General features: G+C 40.0%; 1 protein-coding gene across 2 annotated transcripts in view; it reads left to right on the top strand.

Moving 5' to 3' along the window:
• Positions 1-23131, top strand: part of DROSHA (drosha ribonuclease III) — a 651577-nt gene that overhangs the window by 618471 nt on the left and 9975 nt on the right. For both annotated transcript variants that reach the window (XM_073630893.1, XM_073630892.1), the window contains exons 28-32: positions 2720-2802; positions 3547-3650; positions 17322-17414; positions 20330-20376; positions 20753-20859. In XM_073630893.1, coding sequence (XP_073486994.1) covers positions 2720-2802; positions 3547-3650; positions 17322-17414; positions 20330-20376; positions 20753-20859 — 434 coding nt within the window. The remainder of the gene's footprint in view (positions 1-2719; positions 2803-3546; positions 3651-17321; positions 17415-20329; positions 20377-20752; positions 20860-23131) is intronic.

The raw sequence follows: 23131 nt of genomic DNA, 5'->3' as shown, positions 1-23131 counted from the left end.
TTTAATAAATCTGCAAAAATGTCAACAATTCTGTGATTTTCTGTCAATATGGGGTGCTGTGTGTACATTAATGAGGAAAAAAATGAACTTAAATGATTTTAGCAAATGGATGCAATATAACAAAGAGTGAAAAATTTAAGGGGGTCTGAATACTTTCCGTACCCCCTGTATATAAATTTATCTGGAATAAGGGTGGTTGCCGGGTGGCCCGTTCTACCCTATACAGGTCCAAATGGCGAGGGGGGCTAGGTGTCCCACATTTCTTGCAATATTATAGACAACTGGTCCAATTCTATCACATTTTTGCTGAAGGATACAGACCAGATTGGTTCCAACTAGAGGAGCAAGACAGTCATAACCATTCCACTGGATCTTCTAATGTGGCTACTGCATCGGGCAGTGTTGAGCCCGTCTTTATCCCACTCTTTGCATCTGTGGGACACAGCGTGTAGGATACACCCTTTAAAATCCCCCCATTTACCAGAAGCCCCACTTTTCAGTAACCCTCACTTCCTACCAGGCCAACAGATCACCCAATTCACGTGGTGGATCAACAAGGGTTTTTACAGAATTGCTCACTTTATAGATAATGGGGGGATAAGACGACCCGACTATTTTAAGGAAACCTTACAAATGCCCCCCACAGAGACTTATCGCCTGTACCAATTATATTTCATGAAAACCTTGTTGAAAAATCAGGTGGATAAAACCACTAGGACCCTTTTTGAAAACCACTGTATACGAGGTCCTGAATCACAGGGAGAGATAACAGACTTATATACCCTATTCAATAATCAGGGTAACAAACCTTCCTACTAAATGACTTGGGAATCAGACCTGGGGGAAATAGTGGAAGAGGAGGTGTGGACAAAATGGTCGACCATGGTGCACAAAGGCAAACTCAACACCTCATGGATAGAGGCAAACTGTAAGGTGCTAGCGCGTTGGTACCTTGTTCCTACAAGGCTAGCTAGACTATACCCTGGTACTTCACCCCTTTGTTTCAGGGGGTGCAGACAGGAAGGAAATATGTATCATGTCCGGTGGTCTTGCCCAAAGGTCCGATGTTTTTGGATCAGAATATTCAACCTAATCTACTGAGTGACTGGACAAAATCTACCTGGAGAGGCCAAAACAGGGTTGTTTAATGACTTATCGGAGGCGATCCCCAGACATATATGATCTCTCATATTTTTTATTCTCCTAGCAGCTAAAATAACCATAGCCCGTGCATGGAAATATCCTGTAATCAACGTTACCTTGGTGAAACACAAGGTGTCCTGGATTTTATGATCAACGAAAAACTGGCAGAAAAACTGGCCAGTATAAGACAAGATAGGCAAGCTAGGTTTGAGAGAGTCTTGAAACCTTGGTTTGCTTATCTCCAAGCTCACTGAAAGCTGGGTTATTTGTGACAGGAGGCTGGGACCCAGGGGACCCATTCCTCTCTGTTCTACTCTATCTAATCTCTGCCTTTTTTATGTTTGTTATTGGTTTTTCTGCTCCGTCAGTTTTTAGACGATGGTTCAGCTATACCATAATGATGGAGGGAGGGGAGGGGGGACTTTTTGGTTTTGAGGGATGCTATTGGGAGACTAGGAAGCCCCTCTGGCCATAATATAACCTTTCTTAATGGGTTTTGTTATTATGTATGTGATAAGAGCCACCGAGCACGATGTATATTGCATCCCTGTCTCAACAATCTTCTGATGAATATCTGGGCATAATGTTCTGTATGCTGTTTTGAAAAAGTAATAAAAACTATTGGAACAAAAAAAATTGTATCCTTTAAGGGAATAAATCTTTTTAACAGAGCCCCAGATAGCAATAAAACCCCAACATGGTTTCATTCCTTCTCCAATCTCTCCATAACTGAAAAAAAAAATGAACACCCCATATGATATAAATTAGTGCTTTTCCTAAACTCTCGTCCTGCCCACACTATGGTAAAGGAGGAGATATAAACTCAGGTTGGAGCTTGTAGCTCCTCTGCCTCTATATTCAGTATTATCAGGCTTAGTTGCGCTGTAGAAATAAAAACAAGATGGGATGGGTGCCCATCTATTGGATGTCTGCCCTGGGCCCACCAGTGTTTTTAAATGGTCCTGTAGGTATCCATAATCAGATGATACAATTGTGCATATTTAGCTGGGAAATAGGTTGAAACAATATGTCATTTAGTCCTACATGAAGACCAATATCATTGTTTGCTTTTGGACTCATTGATAAGCAATAGCTTGCCAACTAAGGAGCGTATACTAAAGTCTCTGTAGTAATATATTGCGGCTACAAAGTGAAACAAAAACTTCTGTCAACTATTAGCAGTAAAAAAAATGTATGTTCATGTAGCAGAGTGTTCTCCTGTCACCATCTGAAGTGGAAGAAAATAGTATAAAAATAATTAGACCGTGCTGTGTAATGAACAATTCTGTCTTTTCGGACTAGAGGTGCATTGGTGGCTCTTCCATAAATATTTAATATTACAATGCATTTCTGTGTCGGAAAAAATAAGTGCTTCCATTTTTCCTTTCACCAACCTGCTCCATTCTCTTAACTGCCTGGCATTTGCTTTTAGCGTTCGAGCATCTAGAACCACTCAGTGCCCCAACTACTTAATTTCATCTTTAAAAATGTGACCAACATGTGTTTTTTTTTTTTCTTTTTTTGCTTTTTATAGCTAGCGGTATGTAGAGTTTTAACCTATGTGTTTTACCTGTAGCATTTATTGCGGCACTTTATATCGATAAGGACTTGGAATACGTTCACACTTTTATGAATGTGTGCTTCTTCCCGCGACTAAAGGTAAATGACACTTAATATAGTGATTATTTTCTGTAGTCTCTGTTTATCTAAATGTGTCCGAAAACTTTAAGCCAAAATATCATGTTATCAGTGTCTGAAAGAACCATGTCTGTATTGCCTATAGCAATAGCTAATTTCATTATTCTGTTATGTTTCTAGTACAAGTTAATTTATTAATTCAAAAACACAATTGGTTGATTTGATCAACATAGACAGTTCCTCTTTCAGACCCCCTGATAAAGGAGTCATAAATACAGTTTCTTCCACACCCAAAAGAGTTAAATGTCAGTGCGTACAGGAAATCTACTGACCCAAAACTGCATTTCCATTTAAAGCCTGTAGATGTATTTTGCGAAGATGGATCGGCAAGGAAAAGATAACATTCTTCAGATACCCTCGGGGTGTCAATAAGTAACTGGGAAATCACTTTTCAATAAAGATAGCCTGCTCGAGGGGCATCTCTGAGTGAGTTTAGGTACTTGTGTAGTCCACACATAGAATAGTCAGTCATCAGAAGCGCAGAAGAGTTTGACAAAGTAGATTAATCAAAACTTGTTTGGAAGGGAGTTCTCCTATCCAGACTCTGATTGATGCTATCTAGGGTTTTGCAGGGCTGAATAACAAAAGATTATTGTTCCGATACATTTGACCAAGTGATTCTTACTGCCTCCTGCATTGTTTTTGTAAGCGTCTATCAAACACTATTTAGAGGCGAATGATTTTTCTGTTCTGTCTGGTGTACAGGAGTTTATTCTAAATCAAGACTGGAATGATCCTAAATCTCAACTTCAGCAATGCTGCTTGACTCTGAGAACAGAAGGAAAGGAGCCAGATATTCCTCTGTACAAGTAAGACCTGTTTTGTAATTGCTTCCAAGGGTGCACGTACAAATGATAACATTAAATTATGTTTACTCACTGGACAGTGCACAATGTTCTTATAATAAGTCTGATTAATATTCTCAGGACACTAAATCTGTACAAAACTTTGTCTTTAAGTTTTATGGATAATTTTTCCTTTTCTTTCTATACCATATTGTAATGACTTGCACAACATTCACAAAAGGACATTCTCAAGCAAATTATAAGCAAATCAGGATGCTTCTCTGCAAAATGCGCACTTTTTTTACTTTTTTTTTTTTTTTTTGTATTTGCATTTCCAGTTCCTGCAGTCTTGGGCCCACTGAGATAGACTTACACAGGTCTGAAACAGATTTACCGATTAAGTTGAGAATGAATTTCATTCAAAACAGTTAACAAGTGCTCAGGGCAGGTCCTATTCTGTCACAGTGCTACTTTAGAGCAACAGAGATAGGAATTTATGAATGAAACTGCATAATTATTATAAAGTGGTTTCATTCTGGCTCTCCTCTCCTGTTTAGCATTGCCTTGATTTTTTCCTAACTTCTTGTTTGTGTATTCCCAGTATGAGCATGGGCCAAGGTTCTATATGAGGAGCTAATGTCCACAGGGGGTGTTGGCAGTGGACACAGGGAATACGTCATCCCTTTATAACACCCCACTTTGTGCTTACAAGCTGAACATGTGCATCATGTCAGCACATCCATTTGTACTTCGCAGTAGAAGCATGCATTTTGGTTGAAAATTCTGCCACAGCATGCAGGCCATGGAAAAGCAATATATATACAGTGGGGACGGAAAGTATTCAGACCCCCTTAAATTTTTCACTCTTTGTTATATTGCAGCCATTTGCTAAAATCATTTAAGTTCATTTTTTTTTCCTCATTAATGTACACACAGCACCCCATATTGACAGAAAACACAGAATTGTTGACATTTTTGCAGGTTTATTAAAAAAGAAAAACTGAAATATCACATGGTCCTAAGTATTCAGAACCTTTGCTCAGTATTTAGTAGAAGCACTCTTTTGATCTAATACAGCCATGAGTCTTTTTTGGAAAGATGCCACAGTTTTTTCACACCTGGATTTGGGGATCCTCTGCCATTCCTCCTTGCAGATCCTCTCCAGTTTTGTCAGGTTGGATGGTAAACGTTGGTGGACAGCCATTTTTAGGTCTCTCCAGAGATGCTCAATTGGGTTTAAGACAGGCCTCTGGCTGGGCCATTCAAGAACAGTCACGGAGTTGTTGTGAAGCCACTCCTTTGTTATTTTAGCTGTGTGCTTAGGGTCATTGGCTTGTTGGAAGGTAAACCTTTGGCCCAGTCTGAGGTCCTGAGCACTCTGGAGAAGGTTTTCGTCCAGGATATCCCTGTTCTTGGCCGCATTCATCTTTCTCTCGATTGCAACCAGTCGTCCTGTCCCTGCAGCTGAAAAACACCCCCACAGCATGATGCTGCCACCACCATGCTTCACTGTTGGGACTGTATTGGACAGGGGATGAGCATTGCCTGGTTTTCTCCACACATACAGCTTGGAATTAAGGCCAAAAAGTTCTGTCTTGGTCTCATCAGGCTAGAGAATCTTATTTCTCACCATCTTGGAGTCCTTCAGGTGCTTTTTAGCAAACTCCATGTGGGCTTTCATGTGTCTTGCACTGAGGAGAGGCTTCCGTCGGGCCACTCTGCCATAAAGCCCCAACTGGTGGAGGGCTGCAGTGATGGTTGACTTTCTACAACTTTCTCCCAAATCCCGACTGCATCTCTGGAGCTCAGCTACAGTGATCTTTGGGTTCTTCTTTACCTCTCTCACCAAGGCTCTTCTCCCCCGATAGCTCAGTTTGACCGGACGGCCAGCTCTAGGAAGGGTTCTGGTCATACCAAACGTCTTCCATTTAAGGATTATGGAGGCCACTGTGCTCTTAGGAACCTTAAGTGCAGCAGAAATTTTTTTCGTAACCTTGGCCAGATCTGTGCCTTGCCACAATTCTGTCTCTGAGCTCTTCAGGCAGTTCCTTTGACCTGATGATTCTCATTTCCTCTGACATGCACTGTGAGCTGTAAGATCTTATATAGACAGGTGTGTGGCTTTCCTAATCAAGTCCAATCAATATAATCACACACAGCTGGACTCAAATGAAGGTGTAGAACCATCTCAAGGATGATCAGAAGAAATGGACAGCACCTGAGTTAAATATATGAGTGTCACAGCAAAGGGTCTGAATACTTAGGACCATGTGATATTTCAGTTTTTAATTTTTAATAAATATGCAAAAATGTCAACAATTCTGTGTTTTTCTGTCAATAAGGGGTGCTGTGTATACATTATGAGGAAAAAAATGAACCTAAATAATTTTAGCAAATGGTGCAATATAACAAAGAGTGAAAAATTTAAGGGGGTCTGAATACTTTCCGTCCCCACTGTGTATGTGTGTGTATATGTATGTATGTATATATATATATATATATATATATATATATATATATATATATATATATATAGTGCCATTTCTCCCTGTCTTTTCCAACTGGAGGGGCAGGAGACACAAACTTCTCACTTTGGTTTCTTAGCCTTTAGTTGCAGCACCCCATGGGGGTCCGCAGAACTTTTTTCAGGGGGGGGGGGGTCATTTTGGGTCACCCATGCTCTGCCCCTTTTTTGACATTTTCATGAAGAGGCGGGGCTTTATCATTATCACATAAAGCATTATAACACCCCCCCCCCCCTTCTACTGCCACATTTGGCACTTTTTAGGGGGGGATAATGTACCTGGTTTGGCTGTGGCGATCTGAGCCACATACAAAATCATGCAAAATATGCTGCGACCACAGCAAGTGAAGGTATAAATAAACATATAATTAGGCAAATGATCAATTACAAAAAAAAACTACACCTGCATGGTGCAGCATTGGCTTAAGCCAGTGGAGATCTTAAATTCTGTATGGGCACAATAGCATATTTATGGGCACAACAGCAGCTATAGCTTTATGGGCACAATAACATCTTTATGCTATGTTGCTGTGCTTAACCACTTGCCCTCAGGGCACTATCACCCCCGTCCTGCCCATCCAATTTTCAGCTTTCAGCGCTGTCGCACTTTGAATGACAATTGCGCAGTCATGCAACACTGTACCCAAGTAACATTTTTTTCACACAGATAAAGCTTTCTTTTGGTGGTATTTATTCACCACTGGGTTTTTTATTTTTTGCTAAAAGTGAGCGTTCTCTTATGTTTCACTTTACTTTCCTGCACTTTCCTCCCTAGTGTGTGGACAGCTTGCTGATTCCAGGGGGGGCACTTGACCCCCCTTGCCCCCTCCTGCAGACGCCCATGCAGCACCCTGCTGCACAGCCCACTCCTGGCCTATGAATTGGGGTTCTCCTGACACCCTGATAAGAGCCAACCTGACACCTGGAATGAGACCTCCTGGCTGCTAGCTGGGGCACCCCTGACCCCTCGATGAGACCATCTGGCTCTTGGTTTCTGGCTGGGGCACCTCTAACCCCTGGGTGAGACCGCAGTCTCTAACTAGGATCCCTGAGCTATCCTCAGGCTTCCATATATAACAACCCTGCACACCTGTGTACTCAGGGGCAAGGGAAGCCGTCCCCTCCAGTAGAAGACAGTGAATATTGCAAGCAGCTATACCAGCTCCTAGCGATAATCGCATGTAAGATCTGGCAAGCTGGTTGTACCCAAAGTGATCAGATTCAAACCATCTGTAGCTGGCCTAAAGCTGGCTACACATTATACAATTTTCTTGCTCAGTTTCCTTTAAATTTACATCAACTGTGTGGTGCAAGGGCCTGCCTGATTTCATACAAATTGAAAGTGTTTAGGTTTGACCTCATATTATATGGTTTTGGTAAATCTAAAGAAAAATTGTACAAGAAAATTGGATAATGTGTAGCCAGCTTTAAACTACTTTGAGCTGTTTGGAGGAAAGCAAAAAAATGTCTTTTGTTGTTAATGTATCCATTTTTAATGTAATTTAAACTTGTATCTAACAAGATAGTCTGATTGTTATGGTAGCTTTTGAGTGAGATTGACTTGCAAGTGAACAAAGAAAGCTAAGCAGATAATCATGTTTTGATCTGTATAAATTACATTTCAGCAAGTACATATCCTTGTTAACATAGGTTTGCAAATTTGATGAAGATACTATAGTAGATAAAGTATATCTTAAAATACCGGTAACAGAAGTTTCTCTTTAGCATTGCATGTGTTCATATATAATATGAAAACAATCCTGTAGATCATTTTTAACACTTTAACTGTAACACACTAAGAAAGAAATACTTATTACAGTCATCAAACTCCTCTTTCTTTCTATGTGTTCTATAAAACAAAACCAGCACATTTGTGTTAGAAGACATCTCTGTGTGTGCCACTTGCCTCTAATTGTGTGATGTCCCTTTGTCTAAACAAAGGAGCTCCTGCAGTGAGCAATGCAGCGGCATCACTTTTGTGCTGGGATCCAGCATGTAGAAATCATAATCAATATGGCTTCAGCCTTCATCATCATTTAGAAGCCATGGTCAGCAAGAAACACTCATAAACTGGCTGATTCCTGGTCGATGCAGGAAAGTGCTGAAACCCGAGGAAGCCAATCCAAAACACTCCCTTATTAGTCTGATTACAATAATAATTTCTGATTGGTTTGGAAAATAATGTGGGATATTTCAAACATTATATTTAAATTGTTTTCTACATTACCTCTAGATTTATCCAGCTCCCTTTTGGAGCTCCTGATATCAAATATATATATATATAGATATCTATATCTATGTATAGATATCTATATATCTATATCTGTATATAGATATCTATATATAGGTCTATATACACCCATTTCATTAGGTTTCAGTTCATCTCTTTCCCTTTTATACACATTTAGGCCGGGTTCACACTTGCTGTGGCCACGACTCACAGCAGGGGGTCAAGTGTGTTCCTGTACACCAATTCAGCTGTAAATTGGGTCCGAATTTCTGCCTGAGTTCGCCCCTTAACTGCTTCAGCCCCGGAAGATTCTACCCCCTTCCTGACCAGAGCACTTTTTGCGATTCGGCACTGCGTCGCTTTAACTGACAATTGCGCGCGCGGTCCTGCGACGTTGCACCCAAACAAAATTGACGTCCTTTTTTTCCCACAAATAGAGCTTTCTTTTGGTGGTATTTGATCACCTCTGCGTTTTGTTTTGTTTTTGGGCTATGAACAAAAAAAGCGTCAATTTTGAAAAAAAAACGCATTATTTTTTACTTTTTGCTATAATAAATATCCCCCAAAAATATATAAAAAATTTTTTTTTTTCCTCATTTCAGGCCAATACGTATTCTTCTACATGTTTTTGGTAAAAAAAAATCACAATAAGCATATATTGATTGGTTTGCGCAAAAGTTATAGCGTCAACATAATAGGGGATAGATTTATAGCATTTTTATTATTATTTTTTTTTTTTTTTTACTAGTAATGGCGGTGACCTAAGGGCCTGGTATGCCCCTGGAGGGGAACCCATACCGTTTTTTTATTTAAAATTTGGCGTGGAGTTCCCCCTCAAGATTCATATCAAACACCTATTGCTTGTCGCTCATCGGGAAAGGAAAAAACACATTTTTCCTTTCCCGATGAGCAAGCCAGCTTGGCGCTGGCTCCCGTGACGGGGCTCGCAGGTGTCAAATCTCGCCGGTAACAGCGGCGAGATTGACACAATATCGCGGTCACCTACTGTATCATATAAAACTGCATGCAGGGCATTGGACAAAGCATTAGGGACAAAAGGGATGTGAAATGATTTCATACAGTAATGTAATCTGTACAATTACAGTGTACTGTAGGTGTTATGAATTTTCAATTTTTTAAATTTGCCGCCGCGCTCTGTCCCCGTGCGTTGTGGCGCTCGCAGGGAACGGAGCCCGGCACACAGGACATCGGGGCGGAGGACAGAGCCTGCAGACACAGCGGGGGGACATCGCAGGATCCTGAGGACAAGGTAAGTACACCGCACCAGGATCCTGCATTGCAATCCCGAGTGTGGCTCAAGGTTACCGCTAATGGTACTGAAATTTAACCCCGAGACACACTCGGGAAAACCGCCAGGGAGGTTAAAGTGCTTGTAAACCCACTTAGAGGAAAAAAAAAAACTAACACCTGCAAGACAAATGCATAATGAGCTAGTATGCATGCATCACTGTGGTGCTCGTACACAGCACCAGCCGGCAACATCACTCCCGGGGGTTATTTCCCGGTGTCACGGCTCCGGTGCTGTGATTGGCCGGAGTGGCGATGACGTCATCCCGCGCATGCGCACGGTAACGGCACACTCACTGAAGCAACGCCCATTGCTTCAGTTTGTCAGTGTGCATGTGCCAATGACGTCGGCACATGCAAATACAGGGGATATCTCCTAAACCATGCAGGTTTAAGAGATATCCTAGGTAGCTACAGGTAAGCCTTATTATAGGCTTACCTGTAGCACAAAGTGGTCTGTAAGGGTTTACAACCACTTTAAGAGAGAAATATGTTGACCTGTTTCTTTCAATACTACATTTATTCTGGGTCAGTGATTTAATGTTTTGAAGCAGAGGATCAGAATGAAAAACCGAAAACTAGCATTTTCAGTAGGACAGACAGTTCAGCAATGAAAGCTTCCTTGATTCTATTATGACAGGTTCCTTCCAAACTTTTTTCAGTAGTTTCTCAGAGTCTAATAATCTGTCACTGTGCTGGGCATAAGTGAGTTTTACAACTATGAAATATCTCATGCTACCAGTAGAGAAGGTCATTAAAGTCGGCCATAGGTGGATCAAATCTCGACCGGCTGAGCAGGGACTAATCGAGATTTGATCCATCTATGTGCAGGCTGGTTGTACTGCAATCAATCCATTGATTGACTGCAGTACAACCAGCCTGTCTGACTTTTTTCATGCAATCACTGCTTGCAGCTATAGTCGCCAGCAGTGATCATTGTGTATCTGCCAGCGGGGAAAAGAAAAGCAGAAAACAATAGCGCTACAGAAGGGATTCCCCCATCAACACTGTGTTGATGGGGGAATCAAGCAATTTTCTCTGCATTATCTATGGGCTGCTTTAAAAAGAAAATGTATCCATAAATAAGTAAATTTCAAGGATAAGAATAACAAAAGAAAAGCAAAGGTCTCTAGTGTGTCATTCTTCCTATGTAGAATTATTACTTGATTTACTGGAAAATATGCTGTGTTAGAAATGAAAATATATCAGATAAATATTTCCATGAGGCACCAGACCATCAGCACTTCAGATCTCTATAGTAACCAACATCGAGTATTCTTGTACATCTTGTCCTCCAGGTTATGATTTTGTAGAGAAGAGAGTCCCACTTCCTAAATTCTACAAAATCTGAGAACATAAGGATGGCACATCTTAAAGCGGCCCAGAGTACAGATGAACAGTCCCACAGGTGTTCCCACAACAAAAATTCAGTAGATTGTGCAGAGCTATCTCTTATTGTGAGATCCCTAGCACTTGCTGGTCACAGTGGAGTTGATTTACTAAAACTGGGGAGTGCAAAAATCTTGTGCAACTCTGTATAGAAATGAATCAGCTTCCAGGTTTTTTGGTCAAAGCTTAATTGAACAAGCTGAAGTTAGAAGCTAATTGGCTACCATGCACAGCTGCACCAGATTTTGCACTCTCCAGTTTTAGTAAATCAACCCCACAGTGCCTAGTTTTCCTGTCTTAAAAGATAGATTGTGCAAATTGATGCTAGCAGGCTAATCTGTCAAGCCTAACTGCCTATGCTGGCCACACAACTAACAAAATGTAAAAATTGTATTGCTCAGTATTGCTTTTTTTTTTTTTTTTTTTTTAAAGAATGGGGAAAAATCCTTAAATCTGTTCTTTTCAGTAATCATTTTAAGGAAAAGATTAGAACAGTGAATGAAATAGATGATCATTTGACAATTTGTTGCTACTGTTGCATGAGCTTCACAGGAAACAATCTTTCATAAAACTCTTCTGATTTCCTCCAGTCCAATTTTCTCCTAATGTCTGTGGTACTGAACGTATGTACGATGCAGAGGGTTGTTGTCAGTTATTTTGAATAGCATTTCAGAAATGATGTTATCAGACACTGTGACTCTATTGTTAGGTTGCATCTCCGTACAGTCCCTCTTCTGATCTCTGCTTCATTTTTACTGGTGAGGAAATTACCTAAAATGAAAGGCTGCCTAAAACGAAATACATGAATTATGAAGCTGACAAACAACTACTTTGAGCAGTATTTTGCATGCAAAGACTAAAAGAGGTAACTGTACAGTTGTTGGTACCTGATAACATACATTTCCTCTGCCTTCCTTTTTTGTTAATATTCTAACTCTTTTCTGTTACAATGTGCATACATTTCAGTGTATTATCAAGACAAAAAATGGACTCTAGGGGGTAAAGGTATGCAGAGTATTATAAAAAGTGTTTTTTGTTTGTTTTCCATCATTGTTTTTTTTTTTCGTTTAAAGGTTTGCATCGGCATGACAGAGGAAAGACGTAAACATTTGGACAACTGTGAATTTGTTGTGCCATTGCAAACATTACTGTTGCTTTATTTATTTATTTATTTATTTATTTCAGGTACTTATATAGCGCCGTCAATTTTACGCAGCGCTTTACATATATATATATATATTATACATTCACATCAGTCCCTATACCCTATACCCTCAAGGAGCTTACAATCTAAGGTCCCTAACTCACATTCATACCTATACTAGGGCCGATTTAGACAGGATCCAATTAACCTACCAGCATGTCTTTGGAGTGTGGGAGGAAACCGGAGTACCCGGAGGAAACCCACGCAGACACAGGGAGAACATGCAAACTCCAGGCAGGTAGTGCCGTGGTCGGGATTCGAACCAGCGACCCTTCTTACTGCTAGGCGAGAGTGCTACCCACTGCGCCACTGTGCCCACACGTCATATAAAAAAAGACAAAAGGGAAGAGCCACTCTTGATATACACCAGAGAACAGAATGGGTACAAACTGTCAGATCAGATAGGTGTGATAGAGAGGGAATGGGCATTCTGTATGGTACAACATTGTACTTATCCTTAAGATCTGTACACAAGGGCCAAATGTCGGGAGACATCGGCCGGTTAAAGAAAAAATAGCCGACATTGGCAGGGGGGCCGTCCCCCTTTCAGAACAAAACAGCTCCGCAGGGGAGATCGCTATACTAACTGTGCATTGTTGGTACAGCGGCTCCTGACCAGAGCTGACAGTTCTTTTAGTGTGTACCAGGCTTTACACAGGTTCAACTTGCCATGCTTTATAAACAAAATGCTGTCAGTCTTATAATAGACCCCACAAGAGGCTAAAATATGTTAAGTGCCACATCCCAATAACAATATAAACCTGAGAAATGTTGTGAAGATGGGACTTTTGAGGCACAACATTTTACATAAAATGCTAATTTTTATTATTACACATGCAGCATATACTATAATACCAAAAGTATTGGGACACCTGCCTTTACATGAACTTTAATGGCACCACAGTCTTGGTCCATAGGGTCCAATATTAAGTTAGCTCACCATTTGCAGCAATAACAGCTTCAACTCTTCTGATAAGGCTGTCCACAAGGTTTAGGAGTGCGTCTATGGAAATGTTTGACAACTTGTTTCCAGGACATAGTCTACTGATCCTGGAGCCGTCAGTATCTTTGTGTACAGAGAGTAATCTAAAAGATAAAACATAATTAATACATTTATTCATTGTCTGTGTCATCCTATTGTATACCCATAAGTGGCAGTCCCAGATAGAGTGTCTAAGTGATGGAAGAAATGTCAGGACCAGGGTCCCTGTGGGATCTCCTAACTTGCTTTCCCACTCTACACCACCCTCTCCTGTGCAAATCAGGGAATAAAGCTAAATGAGACCATTCTACCTTTTCTTTAAAACGCAGTGGTTTCCTTCCACTGGGCAGCGATCACCAGCATTTTATCTATCATCTTTCAAAAGGAGACACTATAAATGTTCTGTAAGAAAGGAAAACAGCAACTGCAGTAGTACACCATGCTATATTCTCATTTTTATGTCAACATGAAACTAATATAAAAAAAGCCTGGTTTGTTCCATTACCTTAATGTAACATCTCAGGACCATGGCTGTGTACTAGCCTATCTTGTTAAGCACTGATGAAACCCATAGTTTCATCAGTGCTTAACAAGCATGAAAAGAACTCCCCTAATCTGTTGGTGATGGTAGGTATAGGTGGTTACACATTTTACAGTTTCTGTGAATTCATCGTTTGTCTTTTTTCGCCCGAACAACAGCTCGGACTGCGGGCATTTCCAAAGCTTTCTGATAAGCTTTTTTGTAGACACCTTTTACTATAGCCCCTCATCAGCAAATGAGGGGATGCTTTGTACTGATGTTTTAGGGTGTGCACTATGGGGCCTCAAGATGGTATTCCCTGCTGGTTCTTTCCTAAACAGGAAGGTAAAGATTTTACCATCCTCCTCTTTTGTGATGCTTAAACTGAGGAACGTGATGCTATTGGCCACAGAATGAGTAAACGAAAGGTTATTATTAGGGTTGTCCCGATACCAATACTAGTATCGGTATCGGCACCGATACCGAGCATTTGCCCAAGTACTTGTACTCGGGCAAATGCTCCCGATGCTTCCCCCAGTACCTGGAAGTCAGCGGTGATCGGCACGTGAGGGAGTTACAAGCTTCTCCCCCAGCGGCTTTCAGCAGCTTTAGTGACATACAGCGGTGATCGTTGCTTGTAACTCCCACACACGCGATCACCGCTGACTGTCACTGCATCCTCCTCCATGCCCCCTCCGTTCCTCTGTCCCCCTCCGCTGTCCCTCTTCGTTCCGCTGTCCCCCTCTCCTTCTTTGCCCCTCTCCGTTCTGCTGTCCCTCTTCGCTGTCCCCTCCGTTCTGCTGTCCCTCTCCGCTGTCCTCTCTGTTCTGCTGTCCCTCTCCGCTGTCCCCCTCAGTTGTGCTGTCCTCCTCCTCCTTCCTTTGTGAACAGCTGACTCTGTCCATTCACATAACTGAAACATTGTAATCTTCTGTGATCACGATGTCTCAGTTTATGAATGAAGAGAAGCCGCTGTCTTCTCTCCATTCATTCTCAGTGCAGCTGAGGCTGCAGAGAAAGGGACTGGGGAATCTCTATCCTCGGTCTCTTTCTCTGTCTCAAGGGGGAGAGATCAGAGGTCTGTTAAGACCCCTGATATCTCACCAAAACCCCCCAACAAGGCTGATTAAAAAAAAAACAAAAAAAACACATATTGCAATAAAGAATAAAAAAAAAATATTATTGTAAAAAATACAAATTGTAAATAAAAAAAAAAAAACACACATACACCATTTACCCCCCCCCCCCCCCCCGAAAAAAAAGAAAGCATTGTTTAAAAAAAAAAAAAAACACTGTCACGTGACATTAAAAAAAAGTATCGAGAATCGGTATCGGCGAGTACTTGAAAAAAAGTATCGGTACTTGTACTCGGTCCTAAAAAAGTGGTATCAGGACAACCCTAGTTATTATCCAGTTCCTCTAGGAACTGGTATAGCCCATGGTCAAGACCAGTCCAAACCATGAGGATATCATCAATGTACCTGTGCCACCCCCCCCCCCCCCCCCAAAGTAAAGGTCACCATACAATGGGGCACAAGAAAAACCCATTGCAACACCTTGAACCTGGTTCTGTATTGTACAACAGTGTACTTGAACAGGTGCAACCTCCCATGCTTTATAAACAAAATGTTGTCAGTTCTACAATAGACCCTATAGAGTGGTTTCAGTTGATATAATTCTTTAGTCAGTAAACTCTGACAACACTGGTGTGTTCCACTTTTTCAAAATGTTTTGTGGGTTTGGTGTAAAAGAGAGAAACCTAAAGGGGGGTTCCCCAGAGAGAGTGGTTGGGACGGGGTCCTGCCGCAACAAGAGAAGGACAAGTATAGATTTACACATACTAAAAGTATTCTTCAAAGAAGCAAAATAAATCTTAGTAAAACTATCTGGTCTTATGTTCCTTTGACTCGTCTTGAAGGGCTAAGGTCAAATGTTAGTGGGGTCTGCTTTTCCCACATGTTGAGGATGCAGGCTCTCGCCGCGTTTAGTAAATGTTTGATTAAGGATGTATGGTGTTCTTTTTTGGATAGGAGTGTTAAAGTTAAGACAACTGCTGCTGGTTCATAAAACAGGGAAATGTAAGTGAATTTGTGAATAATTTGGTGGGCTTGCTGCCAGAAAGGGAGTATGCCGGGGCATTCCCAGAAGATATGCAGAACTGTGCCCTTGTTGGTCTTGCTTCGCCAACAGTTTGGCTAGGACAGTAGGAGTCCACTACCAACGAGTCAGGATCTCTTGTATATGGTTTCTTGATATTTACTGCAAAGCAAAGATTTATGTGCAAAAAACAGTATACGCTCTTTTTGGCTTACGGTGAAGGTGATATTTAGATCTCTATCCAATTCAGCCAAAAATGGGGAGGGTGGGGTTGGACTGTGGAAAGTTTGGTTTTCTTATGAGGTTAAGGAGCAATGCTGTACAGATTAACCTAATGCTATCAATGCACTTGATTTTCTTAAAACCCAGTCAATCTTTCATTATAAGTTAGTTAAATGCATCACAGCTGGATCAAAGCAAAAAGGTATACAAAGTCTTAGTTTGCATTCTTTAAAAATAAGCCACAGGTCCAACATGCCTCCTACTGAGTCAGAGCCAGAGCTCTCGAATCAGTGGGAAACCAGAACTTTTTGCTGATTGTAGGGCTATATATATACTGGTTCAGCAGGAGCTGTGTTTGACCTCTGAAGTGACACTACTGCTTCCTCACAGTGAACAAGAGCCCTGCTTTTCAGCTGCTGGTAAGGAAAAAGGGTTTTATATCTGGGCTGTGGCTGCTTTAAAAAGAAGACAAACTGTAAGACATTAAATGCCTTTTGATTTGCTGCACTTAGAATGTATTTAGCTGATTTAAATTGAGGACTCAGATATTACCTCGTAAGAAAAATGCCCCTGGGCATAAAAAAGAAACTTGTTTCTGTGAACCGACTTTACTTCAGTCTCCGGGAAAATTTTTGAATTCCAAGGGGAGCACAAAACAATTGTAAGTAAAGTGCAGCTCCTCACAGAAACCTTGCGTTTGTTTGGCTGCTATAGATCCTGCAAAAAAAAGAAAAAGTTACAATCTATGTAAAAATCTGATTTTGGAATAGAAGTTATGTTTCCTTAATTGCATTAGCAGTTCTGCAGTTGTCTGAAGCTGCTCTTTACAATATATAAATAAGTATGACAGTAATAACACTTTTGCGTTGTTTGAAAACGCCATGGTATAAGATTGAATTATTCTTTGAGTGTAAACTGTTCCTTCCTATCAATGTTGCCAGAAGGAGAGGATGACTGCAGTGCCCTTCAATGTGACTACTATCAGAAAGTCAGCTGTGTGAGGGGATATATCTCTTTTTCCAGTTGTAACTTTATCTCACATATATTTTGTTCTTATAAATTCCAGAAACTTTCACATATAAATTTCTAGATGTTATGGAGGGATCAGGAGACAAAGTTCAAATATTCAGCATCTGAAACTAATGTTTAAGCTCCAACTTTTTCATGTACAGATAGTGCACGATAGTAATAAATTGAAAACTATTTTATCGTGTTTCAGGACTCTACAGACTGTAGGCCCTTCCCATGCAAGAACCTATACTGTTGCCGTGTACTTCAAAGGAGAGCGAATTGGTTGCGGTAAAGGACCAAGGTAATTTAAAAGCTTTCTCTTTATGTTTGATTAATAGATAACGCTGGAATGGTTTCTAATCGAGTGGCTCCAGCAATACGCATCACACACATTAATAAGTTATTTTCCCTCACTGGCCATGTCCTGCCATGACTTCAAAGTAAAAACCAATATTGAGTTATTATGCTTGGTTAGTTATGACGAACACAATACCATACCCTTCTGCTTGTAGTGTCAGCTGTAATTAACAAAATCATACACGTATTGTCAGTTCATTACATACCTATGAACAAAGCCATATACATTACTCAAGCAACATGACATCTTTGAAGGAAAAGTTGACAGAAAATCCATGTTGCATCCCCTTTCCTTGTGCTCTTTGACAGCTCTTATTCTCATCCATCTGTGACTGAATTCTGTTAGAGATTTGTTTAAACCATCCAGAAGAAATGTTATTAGTAAGGGCTGTGCACATATTGTTTAATTTTTATTTTCATTATTGCTTTTTTTTTAGCTCAGATTAAAGTGTTCCTATCATGCAGATACTGAATAAAAAACTTTTCTACAACATGATTAAGGTTGACCATACACTAGGGAATTTAAGCCTTTGACAAAGATCAGTTAGATTCTTGAACAAACTCAAAACGCACATCCACTCTTCAGTGCTTGTCAGGACATCTTCCATTACACCCTGTGTGGCAGTAACTGGATATGCTGGGATATTTCTATTCTTTTTTGCCTTATTAGAAGAGATGGAAGATTTATTGTAGAACTCTTTCCAACCCATCAACTCCAGTTTCTTGCCTTTGCCCATTTTCACTTAGTTCGCATAATAGCATTAACCACATTTCTGTTGTCATTACCTCTACCATTGCAACAACTTTAACAGGCAGTGTGTATAGGTTTTTTCAATATATGCAGTCCGTTAAAACATGGCTATAATATGCTGTTTTGTGTAAGTGAGGAGTACTACAGCTTTTTACCCTAGAACAGGGGTCTTCAAACTATGGCCCTCCAGTTGTTTAGGAACTACAATTCCCATCATACCTAGTCATATCTGTGAATGTCAGAGCTTTACAATGCCTCATGGGATATGTAGTTCTGCAACAGCTGGAGGGCCATAGTTTGAAGAATCCTGCCCTAGAAAATTAAATGTTAAATGCGCTGCAGCCTGTACAGCTTTAGCATGTATTTTTATTATGCTACTTTTTCCATTTTTATTTTTTCTTATTCTGATGTTATATGGCATCTGCAGGGAATACAAGTTTAATCTGTTAATCAGGTAAATTGTTAATTGCTCTTATGCAGCAAACATGGCAACTGTGCTATCGTAAGAAAGTTTCTTGTCACTATGACAGTGAGGAAAAATTCCCCCATAATAGAAGCAAATAGCGGTAAAAGCCATACAAAGGTTCTCAACATAAATCTGCAGTCTGTTTCTAGAGAATTCCCCAAATAGAATGGATGTGTTCTTGAACATCCTTCCTTTGCCTACTGTGAAAAATGTTTTAATATTTACATGTTGATACTCCAGGCTTTCTGTATATGAAAGACAGCAAGGAACCTGTGGGGGGTATGTTAGGTTACCTTCCATGTTTTACAGACAAAAAAGCAAAAGGAGGTCCCAGATTACTGACAAAAAAATAGTGTGGAGAGTCTGATACACTACAGCAATGCTGGATGAATGTAAGCTGGGTGCCTTGCATCATTTCACGGCTCAGTTTTTCAGTTATATTGGAATATACCTTTGATATATAAAAAAAAAAACAAAAAAAAAAAACTATTTAGACTTCCAACACACAACAAAAAATCTAAAATGTAAATGCTCATAAAGATGGGGGGAGTTGAAGAGGCTGCTTTACTTACCTTACATTCTATTCTGGCACTTTGGGTAAAAACTGATGAAAAACTGATGTAAACTTCATCTGTTTTTTTTTTTTGAAAAAACGTGACTGAACTAATGAACCAAACAGTCCACATGTGTGAAAGGGGCCTTAGATAGTTGTCACCAGAAGATTTGTTTGCATTATAAGATTTCTCCTATTCCTGTTTCAACGACAAATGTTAATGAGGAAGGAAAAGGAGTCCCAGGACACATCACACAAAACCCTCATGTAAAGAGTGGAAGCAGCCTCAGCCTAGACTCCATCCAGGCCACACCCCGGACATGTCATTTCAAAATGTCGAATTTTCCTTCTTGTTAGTATATGCAAATTTTAGCACAATTGTATAATGTAAAACCTAAATTCTTTAAAGTCTTTACCCCACTTTGCATAACAAACAACAAAATCACATATAAACTTGTTAAATACACAGAGACTTGCACTTGTGTTACTGCATGCACATTACTGCAAAAGGGCCCTTGATGTTGGATTGGAGTAATTCAGGCATTCAATTTTTGTACTTTATATTAGAGAAATCATGAAATCAGTAAAATTTGAGGTGTGAAAAAGTTTAGTACCATGTAAAGGGGGAAAATAGAGAGAATGAAGAAGGCACACCAAAGGTGCGACAGGTGGAAAACATGAAAAAGGTGAACTGCAGTATTAATCAAATGTTGATCAGTAAAGGAAAATTTTACTTAGCACAGGTGTGCTGTTAACGAAGATGTTTCATTAGGATACCCCATCTTGTTGCTGTACTGGGACCACTAATGCTATTCAGACAACAAAACAGTGTTTTAGATGGTTCGGTATATCTGAGAAAAGCAAAAAATAGTTAACTGGGAAAGAACTTTTAGTATTGCCAATAAGTTTGAAACATAGCTATCCTTTTAATGTTGGAAGGTTTTCCATTGTATCTTTAAAAGACCCTCAAGGAGTAATGCGTATCCCTTTCCCATTTTCTCTTCTTATTGCAGCTTAAAAGGATTTAAGAGCTCACTTAAAACTGATGGAGGTAATTAGGTTAATTGGAGTTTTTTTTTTTTCTTCCAGCATTCAGCAGGCTGAGATGCAAGCTGCTATGGACGCCTTAGAGAAATGTAAGATTATTTTTGTCTTTTGTGTGTTTCCTTTACTGCAGTTAAAGCCTTGCAGTGCTCATTTGTAATGTGCTTGAAGCAGTTTCATCTCCAACAATATATTGACTTTGGCAGGATCTTTGTTTAGCATGACAAAATAAGAAGTGCTTCTACAAGTATGCTTTTAAAATCTTCATCACTGATAGCCACACAGTGCAGTCAAATTAGATTTTCTATAACAATTCCTATTATATATTTAAAGGCACATCTGTTTTTCAAAGGGTCTGTTTGAATAACAGTTTGAGCTCTGGTATAGCTGTTGTTTGGCATGTCAGATAAACCACACTGACTTACAGCAGGCACAATGTAGGTGATGTCATTGTTTTTCTTTCCCCAGATAACTTCCCCCAGATGGCTCATCAGAAACGTTTTATCGAACGGAAGTACAGGCAGGAATTGAAAGAAATGAGGTTGGAGAAGGAGCAACAAGAGAACGCGGAAGACGTGAGAAAATAAAGCCTGCCATTCTTACAGGGTCCATTCAAACTCACTGGGGGCAGCTGCCATACAACATCATTCTGTCTGTAAATGTTTACAGATAACTCATGCTGTGTCCAGTTACACAAGAGAGATTTATGAGATTTTTCTAGTTTTGCTCTTCATTTAGCATTTTTTTAAGTGTCAATATTTTAGTATTTAATATCTTATTTGCTTTTTTTATTTAGTGTATCTTAATTTTGCAAATTTTAATAAAAAAATCAAGAATAAAGTGATTTTTTTTCATGGCTTTCAAACATAAAAGGATGAGCCATGTAGTTATCTTGTTACCATATTTAATTAGCAATTCCAGGCAATAAGGGAAATCAGGAAACACCATCTAGAAAACACTGCAACTGTGCTAATGTCAGAATATGTGAAAAAAAAAAAAAACAGACACGTCTATCAGGCTCTGCAAAAAATATAAAGGAAAGAGAAAAAAAAGCCCTTCATTATATAAAAAATAAGCGTGCCATGGAGTAAACAGGATACAAATATCTAAGGAAAAAAATCTTTCTATTCCCCAAAGATCACTCCTTGGAGTAACGTTCTACTATATTATTTCTGAGCGTAACATGTGCTTTTAAAAACACATTTAACAGTTTTTGAAATGCACAACAAACAAGTTTTCTAGTGCCAGTTTCTGTCAAAAACTATATCACATTTTCACAGCCCTTTTTGTAAGGTTCCCTATGTGTTTGATGAGATTAGACCTCTATACCTTCAGTGGCGGAGCGTGCTCTTGCATCTCTGGTGGTAAACCTAAAGTGAATAACTTTCCACTCAATTTTTCATATTGTTTATGTATTTATATATGAGTGATCATATTTTCCCATTATTGTCTCAAGCTGCTGTCTTGAATTTATTTGCATATCGAGGATGACCCTGCAAACAAACCATCGTGCCTCAGTTTTTTGCTAATGTCCTCAGGATAGTTTTCTTTACCTCTGCTGTTCTCTGTTTGGAAGTTTGTTCCACTAACAACGACTGCTGATATATTCATGCCTAACATGTGAAATCTTAGAAATCTCCCCAGTCAGCCACCGGCACAGTTTTTCCCAGTTTATACTGGTGTTCTCTCTGCGCCAGCCTTGAAATTCTGCAAGTGATTTCAATCATCTACAGCTACTGGTTGATTCAGGGTAGATATGGAAATGCTGGAAAACTCTCCACTTTGCCAAGCAGTGCAGATTCCGAAGTTAATTGTCGTTGCTTCTGTTTTCTCTGTTGTGACAGTCCTGCAATTGGCAGTGGCTATAGTATGTGTTCCAGTTCACACAGGACTGTGCTAATCAAGTCAGGTCAGCATGTGTAGGGATTCCTTATGGAGCTATCAGTCTGGAGCTGAGGCAGTTTTCCTCTAACCACAACTCACTGTTGTACAACAACAGCCTTGCGCTGAGTTGAGGTCTCCTCTGTTGAAGTACTGAGGATATATTTGTGGCATGTGCTACAGTGTTGCCAACTGCCCACTTTGTGTGTGGAAATGAAATTATCCTTTTATTCTGGGCTTGCTTTTACGTTATGTACTTTGCAAGATTTTTTGTTATTGGGCTTACCACACAAATATCGCCATTTCATTTTTTCCCACCCCCTCCCTTCTCCCTAGCTGCACTTGAGGACCAGCTCTACAATTCTAAGAAGCATGCAGGGATGGATGCACACACACATACAGATTCAGTTCTTCAACTTTGTATGTCACTGGGGTCAGAGTTATGGCTTCTGCACCTGTTACTCCTAGTTACCTCTAGTAGCATTGCCTTTAAGTACAACTGAAGTGAAAAGGAGAAAGTGTGAAGCCTGGGAGAGCCCTGGACAGGGAAAAGGACAGAATTCAGTTCCCTATGGGACAAAGTAAAATTAGAGATTTGTCCCTTTAAATGATTACTATGAAAAAAAAGTGATACTTCTTCTCTAAGCTGTTATGGTCTGTCCGTGAATCTCATGTTAGTATACATGTATAGACATCCTAGTTAAGGTGCTGGGCCTCAGAATTCTTGTATAAGATGAGTTTCTTCCACATTATCTTCAACATCTCTTTGAACAGATTATAGATGCTATTTATGTAGTATGCTGCTAACAGCAAGAGATTCTTCTAGTTTGTTTCTCTGTCTAACCGCAAGGGTAGAAACCATGGTTTCTAGTATATTTTTTTACCTGTTCCCAATGTTCATACCCAAAGGGGAAATCCACCCATCTTGGATTTCCAAACTCTAACTGTTCTCATTTTAGTGCAGAA

The sequence above is a fragment of the Aquarana catesbeiana genome, linkage group LG05 (assembly GCF_042186555.1).
Source record: "Aquarana catesbeiana isolate 2022-GZ linkage group LG05, ASM4218655v1, whole genome shotgun sequence".
Taxonomy (NCBI): Eukaryota; Metazoa; Chordata; class Amphibia; order Anura; family Ranidae; genus Aquarana; species Aquarana catesbeiana.
The sequence above is the reverse complement of the archived record's forward strand: the minus strand, read 5'-3'. Positions and strand labels throughout refer to the sequence as shown.